Source organism: Spinacia oleracea, unplaced genomic scaffold, assembly GCF_020520425.1.
Source record: "Spinacia oleracea cultivar Varoflay unplaced genomic scaffold, BTI_SOV_V1 SOVchr0_018, whole genome shotgun sequence".
Taxonomy (NCBI): Eukaryota; Viridiplantae; Streptophyta; class Magnoliopsida; order Caryophyllales; family Amaranthaceae; genus Spinacia; species Spinacia oleracea.
The window spans coordinates 108,492-120,669 of NW_026614346.1; the positions used below are offsets into that span (position 1 = coordinate 108,492).

The 12,178-nt window shown below is 41.5% G+C and overlaps 1 protein-coding gene across 1 annotated transcript; it reads left to right on the plus strand.

Moving 5' to 3' along the window:
• The first annotated feature begins 11,221 nt into the window (after positions 1–11,221).
• Positions 11,222–11,845, plus strand: LOC130464937 (uncharacterized). Its single transcript, XM_056834077.1, has one exon. The coding sequence runs from the start codon at positions 11,222–11,224 to the stop codon at positions 11,843–11,845; it is 624 nt and encodes a 207-aa protein (XP_056690055.1).
• The last annotated feature ends 333 nt before the right edge of the window (positions 11,846–12,178 follow it).

Here is a 12,178-nt window from a genome sequence, read left to right on the forward strand (position 1 = left end):
TCGATTTATGGATCGATTGCGACAGAACGCGTGAACAATTTCGCAGCGTTAGGCTTAGGCTAGGGGTTGGAGTCAATACTCAGAATATGAATTGTGTGTTGTGTGTTCCTTTCACGTCGGTTTTAGGGGTCTATTTATAGGAAAGAGTTTGTGGAAAGATAGAATTGCAGAGTTCTAATCCACAAAGAATTAGGAAAAAACACGTACTAGGTATTTTCAGCGCCCAACTCTGGGCGTCAAAGATTTCGGCGCCCAGGGCTGGGCGTTGAAAATAGAGATCCATGCAATTTCGACGCCCAGGACTGGGCGTTAAAGATTTCGGCGCCCAGCTCTGGGCGTTGAAAGTGATGTCTGGGCCGAGTTCTTTGTCAGATTCGGATTCCTAGAATCCGGAGCGTATGAGACTTAATCGAGTCTTTTAGTGCGTATTAATTTTATGACGGAATGCGTCTGGGCCCGTTACGAACTCTAGGCTCGTTAGGATTTTAATTAATACGTAACTCTTATTTCCGAATCATATTAGGAATAAGATTCTCGCAGTTTTCTATCTCATTTAGGATTTATGTTGGAGTGCAACACCTAATTCTGACAGGTTTCTATCTTTTATGACTTGCCACTTTTAACAGCTGCCCATTACGGCAGTTACTATTTTTAGCAGGTTTCCATAAATAGCAGGTTTCTATAAATAGCAGGTTTCGGGTGAAATGAAGAGGGGAATTGAGATTCGTTATTTTATAGGAGATGCGTTGTCAAGTGGAGATTTATGTTTTCATCATCGAACCTTCCCTTTCGGGAATGGGGACAAAAGTAGGTGTCTACAGTTAGCCCCCACTTTGACTGAGTCTTGGAGTAAGACGATGGTCAAAGTATTAGACGGAGTGCGTCGCACAAGCCATGGTGACCTGTTTTTGCGAGGGTCTCACGAGCACTCGAGTGATAACATTTGACTTAAGGGTCATCACTTGAAGTGTCGACATATCCCTCACGTGTCATTGGGATTAGTCAACGGATAGTATAGAAACTTCCTCACTTTGTCATTGGAAGGATCTAAAGATGTATAGAAACTCCCTCACTTTGTCATTGGGAGTAGCTACAGATGTTTTTGAAATCAAAGCTATAAAGTGTAATTGGGCCTGGCCAAGCCCAATCACGGGGTAAAAAAGTTTTTAAAGATTCTCATTTTCAGGGCTAGCTAAACGAGAAAACCCCCTTGTTTTTATGGGACTTAAAACGAAGGAAAATCCAGCACATCGTCCTTTTTTGGAAAAAACGTAAAACCAATTTTCGGAAAAAAGGAAAGCTACTCACATCGTTCTTTTTTGGAAAAAACAGAAAACCAGAAAAAGTTATCGTTGCAGCGACTAAGGACCTGCGCGGTTAGTGACGCAGACCCCGCCGGCTAAAGATGGCGAGCCTGTCTGCTAAGGGTGGACACCCCGTCCGATAGAAGTGGACGAATCTATTTTTGAAATTTGAAAATAAGGACCTACGCGGCTTGTGACGTAGACCCCGCCGGCTAAAGATGGCGAACCTGTCCGCTAAGGGTGGACACCCCGTTCGATAGAAGTGGACAAATCTATTTTTGAAATTTGAAAATAAGGACCTACGCGGCTTGTGACGTAGACCCCGCCGGCTAAAGATGGCGAACCTGTCCGCTAAGGGTGGACACCCCGTCCGATAGAAGTGGACGAATCTATTTTGAAATTTGTTTTGTGTTTATTTTTTGAAAAATGAGGACCTACGTGGTTTGTGTCGTAGACCCCGCCGGCTGAAGATGGCAAGCCTGTTTCATTTTTAATTTTGAAATTTTCATTTTTGGAAAACTGAGGACCTGCGCGGCTAGTGACGCAGACCCCGCCCGCTGAAGGTGGGCGAGCCCTGTCCGCTAAGGGTGGACATCCCTGAATTCATTTTTTCCTTGATTTGGAACTTGCGTGGTTCGCGGCGCGACCTTGCCTGATTGAGGTGGGCAAGTCTCTATTTTTGTTCATTGTGATTTATTTTTTTTTTGAGAATTTCTTTTTTTCATTCTTGCAAGAGCAAATTCTTTCGAGGGATGCTCGGATTTAGTTGTAACTTGAATGTGGGTTGACAACGTGCTTAGACGGACCATTGTCTTTTGGCCATCATCTTTTCATGGTTTTGAGCTAGTCTTTTCGGCTCAACTTTGCCACTACTTGGGTCCTTGATTAGGGGACTATGTATAAGTATCAACGGCGACCTTTGTCTTAAGGTCGTAGTCCGGTTTTATTTTTTTGAGATTATCCAAACACGGGACTTTGTACAGCGTAGTCTGGGAATATTGTTTTAACTTTGCATACCTTTTTTTTGAGATATATTTTTTTCTTTCGAGCCACCAAGTACTTGTGCTTGGCGGTCAGTTCTTGTCAAAGAGGTTCTTTGGGGATACGCATTTTGTAATGTCCTTGATTGTGTTTGGGATCGTGCTCGTAAGTGCGAGCGATCTTCGTAGTGGTGTGCTACTCTTGACAAAGTCGTGAGGTGCAACTTTCAGTAAGGAAATTGGCAATTTTCGAGTCAAATGGATGCGGCAGGGCCCAATAGAAGTTAGGGCCTTTTTTGAGCCTGGGTTCATTTTCGGCGCCCAGGCCTGGGCGTTGAAATAATTCACGGCCAGGTGGGGCGTTGAAAATGTTGTTTGGGCTGGTCTTTTGATGACACAGTTGGCCTCTTGTTCATTCGTTTATTTCACTTGGAAGTTCTATGTATTTTCTTCTCTTTTGTTTTTTCTTTATTTTTAGAACGTGATGATTTTCTTGAGAAGCCGTAGCCGATTGGTGGACTACGGTGCTTGTCGCTTTGGGGCGATTATTTTAAGGAACTGTTGCTCTTTAAGGCGTACAGTTATTGCAACAGTTGGGCGAGTCTATACGGCCCGAGGAACATACCTTAAGGCGTAAGACTTTGACCGCTCTTGTTGTTGTATATTTTTCCTTTTGAACGCGTTCGTGAATGTTCGATACTTAGAATGATGATATGTATGTGCGAACGAGCGCTCATAGAATGGTCGTTGCGTACGGTCCATTAATCAGTTTGCTTGAATCATATTTTTTTTTGAGCAATGACTGATTTTGAATAGTTTGCTTAGAAGCTTGATAGGGTTCAGGCCCATTCATGAAGTGGGCTCAAGCATCGTGCCCTTCTTGATCGTTCAAACACTTGCTTCGAGTTTTTTTTTATTTTGCTATGTTCGTTTCGTAGCTTGGAGCCCCCAAGTATGCATGTTGGGATGCTTCCTTTTGGCGTACGATTTTTGTAGGTTCTTTCGAAAAAGATGCTTTGGGTTCCGCTCGTGTAGGTGCGAGCTATCCCTTTCGTGGTAGGTAATATTTTGCTACCATTAATCCTTAATGTAGAAGTCGTGTGGCTTGCATTTTGAATTTGGGCGATAAGTAGTCTTTGCCTCTTTTACACATGCTCTTTGGTCGTGCCCGCATTAGTGCAATATGTCTTGTTCTCTTTTTTAGACTTGTACCGTGGGATGGTTGAACTTATGGTGCGACGTAGGCTTGTGTGGCCTAACAGCGTGTCTTAGAACATTCCTCCAGGCGTTGGATATCATTATTATTTTTGCATTGGAGTACTTCATCATGCCTCATTCAGGTGCTCGAACAAGTGTAGCACTTTCTGCGTGGGTTTGCACGGCTTATTACTTCGTTCGATGCGAGGATTCATAGGTGTTTCTTCCTTATTTTTATATCTGGGAAAAACATGGCTAGCAGAAAGATTCAGCGCCCAGGCTGGGGCGTTAAAGATATTGGCGCCCAGCTCTGGGCGTTGAAAATGTTTTCTGGGTATATTTTGACAGTTCTTATCCTTGATTTTTTTTTCTTTCGCTTTTGCTTTGGAACGAGGTAGACTGTGTAACGGGCGCTTGTAGGGCGAGCGTTATGTGCAGTAGTTTGATTGGAGTTTTGGTGACTCGCGATTTTCAGTTACCCTTGTTAGTGGGGTGACTTTATATATTCTAAGTAGCGCTTAGAATTTGGGAGGGGTTGTAGCAATTCTAAGGCTTGTCTTACACGATTGACGCTTAGGATTGTGCCCCTATGACATATGTATAGCATTAGCGTCGAGAATTTGTGATGAAATCGTCATTTCGAGCGTTTTTAGAGTGTTTTTCTCAAGCCTCCAACTGTAGCTACGGGATTGGCTTGGTGCTATAATGCCTTGCATACGTTTTTATGCATTCATGGTGACATGGATCATGAATAGTTTGAACCAGACTCGTTTAGTGCGAGGTACGTTCGAGTAGTGATCTGCTACTTCTCTTGTAAATGTCGTTTTATGCGACATTGCCATGGTCAAGGTAGTCATATGTTGAAGTATGCCTTGACCAAAAGCTAGATGCCTTTCTTTACCCATAATCATATTTAGAAATCTTTTGGACTCACTTGCAACATCGGGATAAACGCATACCTAGATTAAACCAACGACTCTTTATTATGTTCGAAGAAGTCTTTGAAAATTATTTGGAAATTATTTAAAATCCGAGTCCTATTGTGTACAATCTGAGGTGTCCTAAGTAGGTTGACTTATAGAAGGGTTCGTACAGGATTACATGAGTGAATCAAAATACTGTTACGATTTTTGGAATGCTGTCTAAGAATTTGCTGGAAGCCAGGGTGCAGGTGTCAAGATATACTTGTGTCCGTTTGGCATATGCTTTAGGCTTTTAGGGCCATCTTTTCCAGAATTGCGGGAATGTAAACCGTTTTCGAATTGACTTAGATTTACTTGGTGTATGTCTGCACAAAAGGTCAAGGTATACTTAGTTCTTTCCCTAGCTCTTTCATTTCAATTTTTAGCCCCCAGTTGCCATTATGTCTTCCCATTAATGATGCTTTTAGATTTCGATTTTAGATGCCCGTGTCATATGTCTGAGTAGGGTGAGCCTTGGTTAAGTGCCAAGTCCTATTGACAATGTCTGATTTTTTTCAAAGGGGATTAGCAAGCATTCGAATTACCATGAACGGGTGCCCTGAGTTCGAAGGAACGATGGGGTGATGCCGTAGAACAATCCTCTTTATTGCAGGCTTACTGCCTTTACTACTTGTTGGCGATTATGACCGTGTCTAGTGGTGAAAGAAGGTCTTTAAGCGAACAACTATGTCTAGTGGTGAAAGAAAGTCTTTAAGTGAGTTAGTTCGCTTTAGGGAGGGTCAAGTCGAGTACTTTAGAGGTCATGGACGCTTGCGCTAGCCCCCATTCAATTGAGGCAAAGCGATCTTTTGAGTCTTGGCTAAGTGCCTAGGAGTGTGAGTGCTCCTTCTGGCAAGGGTACGTGCCCTTATTTTTTTTCGATGTGTGCTTATTAATTTTGGCATCTTGATGAATTGGATTCTTCCTTTGACTTAAATTTCGACTTGGGTTGCAAGTAATTAAATTTCAATAAGGGACTTCTATTTTTTATTCTTGTTTTTCTATAGGCTCTAACATTTTTGCAAATTGGTTGGACCGAATCATGCATGGATTGCCTACGTATCCGCCTTAAATAGATTTAATTTGGAATCAGGTCTTGCGTAGTTCTTAGCCTAGAAAATGGTTTCTTAGAATGCCGAATTCGATAAGTATGTTCTGAGATGGAAACATATTATTTGAAACGGTAGAATAAGTGAAGTTTATTATTGTTTCAATCTACTGCCTTGCCGTAAGCCAAAAATTTGTTTTATATTTTTTTTGATTGAGTACGTGTATTTTTTGGTGGTACGTATATCTGAATACGTGTTGTACCCCTCCAAGTGTTCGTTATTTTTCCGTGTATGTGCGGATAAAATGACGAGCACTTCTGGACAAATTTTAGCAAGCAGAGAGATTCGGCGCCCAGGCTGGGGCGTCAAAGATTTCGGCGCCCTACTGTGGGCGCTGAAAATGATTTCTGGGCGGATCTTTTTTTTTGTGCGCTAAATGCTTCTTTTTCTTTTTAGACTAACTTTATAGGTGCTTTGCAAAGTTTGCTTTTGTATTATTTACATTTTTTGTATTTTTCATTTGTCTTTTTTTTTTTTATATTCGTGACTCAAGACGGTTTGAAAGATGGGTTGAATGAGTTGGGATAAGTTGTATAGGTATTGGTCAAGCATGAGGATTATATCTGCTAGGACTCATAATTTGCAGCCTCAAGCTAGTGTCATGAGTTTGCATCAATCAAGGCCAATGAGTAGCATGGGGACGGCTCAAGGGTATATCAACAGGATGTATCCACACAACTTATATGGTCATTATGCTAATGGTGGTGTAAGAACAGGTTTTGGAAATAATGGGTATGACGCACGTGTCAATGGCCGTACGTGGTTTGCGGTTGACAATAAGTTCGAGAACAAGAGTCGAGGTAATGGTTTCTTGGGTTATGGCGATGAGAACATGGATGGGTTAAATGAGCTGAACAGGGGCCCCAGAGCGAAGGCGTCTAAGAACATAATGACTGGAAAGGGTAGACATCGTAGAACTTTATGTAGCTTTTGTGGCGTGATTTGGATTGGTTGACTCAGTTCTTTTCCTTCGTTCACCTTGGTAAATTCCAAACCTTGGAAGGTACGGGCTAAGTATTTCATGGCTCGCTCTTTTCGCTCTCCCTTTTCTCTTTCTCTTTTTTCTTTTTTGCTTGGGATTTCTCCCCAGCATAAATCCTTCAAAATCTTTTTTATTTGGGCTAAAAGGTAGATGGTTGTGGTCTTTGAGTCACGAGGCGAGACTGAGTGAGCCTCGTTTGGTAGGCCTATAGTGGACCTTTAATTTTAGTGGGCCTAGGGTGGACCTTTAGCTTTAGTAGGCCTAGGGTGGACCTTTTAAATTGTCCTACTTTGCAAGAGTATTTAGTCGTTTCTTAAAAGGTGCAAATAGCGTAGATTCAAAATGTTGTTTTTACCTTATTGAAATTTAACGAAAGAATTACATCGAAAATAATTTTTTGTTTCTTTTCAGACTCCAGTTTCTGGGATTTAATTGGAAGTTCGAAAATAATTCGAACTTTCATTAATCTTTCTGATTATAACCCGTGTATGAGTACAAGGAGGTGGCCTAGACTCAAAATAATGACGTGGCGTAAGCCTATAACACTTGACCAAGCGACTCTCAGACTTAGGCTAATTGGACCATAACTTTCGTTGGTTGACACTTCAGATTTTAACCCTTGAGTGTTCATCTGTCATGCGCCATTTTGCTTAATGTTGGCAAGGTAGTTAATTGGGGAGATCGAATTTTTATTTTTTGCAAGGCTAGAATCATTAGTGCGGCTTCTCTCTTAGTGTGTATTGCTTTACCCCAATGGTAGCCTTATGGCATGCCGATTTGGGTATTTTCATGGTTGGTCATGTTGCATTCATGGAAAATCTTTTAGTCCGTACTTAGTAGTATTTCAAGGAGCGAGTGACTCGAGAGGACTATGATAGTCGTGACCCAATGTGATTATAAGCCTTGGGGCCATTAATTTTTGCTAACGGTATTGACACCTTAGGTTCACTTTGGGGTTTGTGCGACTATGGGGGAATGTTTTTCAGAATGTGACTGTTTCCATTTTGCAAATACTATAATATATTTTTTTATTGGTGAGAGAGAGTATTGAGGCCGTAGACTCTTAGCAAGGGACGACAATTACATATGGGTGCTTATTGATTTAAATGTTAGGAAGGGAGACTCAATATGTTTTAACCTTTTTATTTGCAGAACGACACCAAGCATTAGGACCGATTCTATGGATAAGACAACTAAGACATAGGATTTAGATTGTACTTTGGCATAGCCTAGTCTAGACTCGGATTTAATTTTTTATTCGAACATTATTTTTCTTGAAAACTTCATTTGAACATTATTTTTTTTGAATACTTTTCCCATGTGACATTCAAGGTCGTTTAATTAGCATGCTCGGTTTTGGTGCCGAGCGTTGTCGTCGTAGGAGGCCTAACAACGACACAAAGAGTTATTTATTTTTATTTTTTAGTCGCTTTTAGAATCGAGTGCTTTTTCATACGCCCTCGTAGCAATTTTTTTTCACGAAAAGTTTTTTTTTTGCTACGTATTTTCTTCATGCGTGGGCACCGAGGCTGCTGTGCCTGACCAAAAGGCCAGGCAGCAACTTCAGCGCCCAGCGAAGGGCGTGAGAAATTTCAGCGCCCAGCCAGGGGCGTTGAAAATGCGTCCCTGGCTGGTTCTCGTTTTCAGTATTCGTCTACTTTTGTTTTTGCGACTTTAATTTTGCGTGCTTGCCTTATAACGTCCTTTACGCGTTGTGCAGCGTTTGTGGGATTCGTTACGGCCATCCCGAGCGTCGCTTATTTTTGTGGCGATCGTTCGGGTTTGCGGAACACGTATTTTGGTATAACTCTTTGGCCAATTGGTTTATGAATGTTTGGGCAATTTTTAAGGTCGTTGGTTTTTCTAGGACAGTTTGTCACACACAATCATATATTTCGCTACACATAACTAACATTCCATCATGAGGCAATAATAATATGTCATGTAGTTTATGATAGGCTTCTATGGGTAGTTATTTGCGCCTGGCTTGGTACAGCTTCTATCGTAGATCCAACACATGCCCTGGTCGAGGTAGTGTCTTCAACAGAGGAATTTCGCTCAAGAGGCCAACCCGCAAGTGCAAGCCAAGGGGGCATGCAGGCGAGAGGGACCTAATGAGCGAGCGATTGGGTTCGGGATAGGTGTACTACCTGCACAAGTACCGAGTGGACAACATGCGCGGCGTATGCACCCCCCTATTGGCGAAAAAAGGTATCCTTAGTCCCAACTCCCGAGGGAGCCGAGATTCGTTATGCGGTTCTGCCCGTTCACATTAATATGCTGATTTTCAGGTCGTCCCAACTTGATGGGGAAATAAACGCGGGGTAGGATCGTTTCACCCTTCAGCTATTTTGATTACCTACAAGCACGAGTATTTCCTTCACTATCCCCAGTGGAGTCGCCACTGTGAGGGGGTCGAAAAAGCACGAGGCTAATGCGTGACCTCGTCCCTCGTGGGTGTGACGATTCTTTTTATTCAATCAAGTGTAATTGGATTTCCTGTGAGTTTACACCCAATTGACTAGTAATATAGGAGTCGCCATTCAGTTTTTAACGACAATGAGAAAAACCGACAAAACCTGGTTATCGTGACATAAAGGGAGTGCAATTATGTTTGACCACGACGGCTGTATGTTCCCTTGTGATCCCTGGTGTGGGGATCTCTCAACATACACCCGCAAGGTAGAGATTGAGGGTTCGGGGGACTGTAACTACCGAGAGGAGTACTCGCTCTTCGATAACTCCAGAGGCAAGATATCCTTACTAGCTCAGCATAAATAATTGAAGGGACATGCGTTAACTATTAAACTAATCTGAGTTGATTTTAGCAATATGCAACATATAATACTAGATCGATCGCGATTATCTGATTTAAATAGCATTAAGGGACCTAGCATGATGATCCAATTTCCCAAAAATATTATATTTGTTAGGCGTGGTAGAACAATCAGATTTAGTTAGTTTAACAGTTCATAAAAGGGCGAGGAAAGCAATTAAATCATCGAAAAGGGACACATTACGACGCACCCTTGAGAGGTGCGTCACGGTTCTCAGAAAACTAACCACTTTGACTTTGCTATTTCTCCTTTTTGTTTAACGAATCTCAAATTATGGGACAGGATACGTTCTGTTCGATTTATGGATCGATTGCGACAGAACGCGTGAACAATTTTGCAGCGAGAGGCTTAGGCTAAGGGTTGGAGTCAATACTCAGAATATGAATTGTGTGTTGTGTGTTCCTTTCACGTCGGTTTTAGGGGTCTATTTATAGGAAAGAGTTTGTGGAAAGATAGAATTGCAGATTCCTAATCCACAAAGAATTAGGAAAAAACACGTACCAGGTATTTTCAGCGCCCAGCTCTGGGCGTCAAAGATTTCGGCGCCCAGCTCTGGGCGTTGAAAGTGATGTCTGTGCCGAGTTCTTTGTCAGATTCGGACTCCTAGAATCCGGAGCGTATGAGACTTAATCGAGTCTTTTAGTGCGTATTAATTTTATGACGGAATGCGTCTGGGCCCGTTACGAACTCTAGGCTCGTTAGGATTTTAATTAATACGTAACTCTTATTTCCGAATCATATTAGGAATAGGATTCTCGCAGTTTTCTATCTCATTTAGGATTTATGTTGGAGTGCAACACCTAATTCTGACAGGTTTCTATCTTTTATGACTTGCCACTTTTAACAGCTGCCCATTACGGCAGCTACTATTTTTAGCAGGTTTCCATAAATAGCAGGTTTCTATAAATAGCAGGTTTCGGGTGAAATGAAAAGGGGTAATGAGATTCGTTATTTTATAGGAGATGCGTTGTCAAGTGGAGATTTATGTTTTCATCATCGAACCTTCCCTTTCGGGAATGGGGACAAAAGTAGGTGTCTACATAATGATGCGTGGATACTAGAATCAGATGATGATGGTGACCACATTGACGAGGAGGGGACTTTTTTCGACTTGAATGAAGCAGCAGAAGAAACAGGGGACATGGAACACATAGTTTTTCCATTTGATCTCAATGAGACACCAGAGCAGCATCAACACAATTTTCAGCAACATGTAGGAATACGGGATCATCAACGCAAGAAGAAGCCAAGGCTCAGCTGTGACACAAAGGTGCAAATTCTGATGCGGTTGTTGAACAACCATCGCAAAAGGGACAAAGACAAACCATATTATGGAGCATATAAACATATTGCTCAAATGTACAATGTGCATCCAAGAACAGTCAGAAGAATTTGGAAGCAAGTAATGGCACAAAAAGAGGCATTCCAGAGATACAACATGGCAACAAAGGCAAAAAAATGCTGGCAGGAAACGCATTCAAGTTGAACAAGACACAATCACAAGCCTAACCATGGGGGACAGAACATGCATTAGGGATTTGGCAGAGATGCTAGATATTGGAGCAACAACACTTTGGAGAATGATAAAAAAGGGTGATGTTAGGGAACACACAAATCCCCTACATCCGGGGTTGCAAGACCCCAACATGCTACACAGGGTCAAATGGGTCCTAGATTTACTAGAAGGGGATAGTCCACAAACAAAGAGGCAATACCAACCAATGTTTAATTTTGTGCATATTGATGAAAAGTGGTTCTACTTGAGCAAAAAAACACAAAGGGTGTATTTGGTGAAGCATTAAAGGGGCAAATACAGATCGGGAAAGTCAAGCAAATTCATACCAAAGGTAATGTTCACAGTAGCAGTTGCAAGGCCTAGATTCAATGCTCAAGATGAATGCACATTTGATGGCAAATTGGGGATCTTTCCATTCACTTATCAAGAAGCAGCAAAGAGGAATTCAAAAAATAGAGATAAGGGGACAATGGTGACTAAAGTAGTTGAATCAGTCAGAAAAGAAGAGACAAGGGACATGCTCATCAATCAAATTGTTCCAGCAATCATGCAAAAATGGCCTCCAAGTGAAGGGCCAAAAACAATATTCATACAACAAGACAATGCAAGAACACACATCACTCAATCTGATGCTATATGGCAACAAGCACATCAACAAGGTGACTTCACTTTCATTCTAGTCCAACAACCACCAAACAGTCCGGACTTGAACATATTAGACTTGGGTTTTTTCAAAAGTATTCAAAGTTTAATGCACAAGAAAATGCCAAAGGATGTTGATGACATGTTGGATGCAGTTAACCAAGCTTATTATGAGTTAGAGGCAAGAACACTTGGAAATGTTTGGTTATCATACCAATATGTGATGAATGAAATACTAAAAGCCAAGGGTTCAAATAATTATGATCTACCACATGTGAACAAGAAAAGACTTTTTGCTCAAGGAAGGTTACTGTAGACACCTACTTTTGTCCCCATTCCCGAAAGGGAAGGTTCGATGATGAAAATATAAATCTCCACTTGACAACGCATCTCCTATAAAATAACGAATCTCAATTCCCCTCTTCATTTCACCCGAAACCTGCTATTTATAGAAACCTGCTAAAAATAGTAACTACCGTAAAGGGTAGCTTCTAAAAGTGGCAAGTCATAAAAGATAGAAACCTGTGAGAATTAGGTGTTGCACTCCAACATAAATCCTAAATGAGATAAAAAACTGCGAGAATCCTATTCCTAATATGATTCGGAAATAAGAGTTACGTATTAATTAAAATCCTAACGAGCCTAGAGT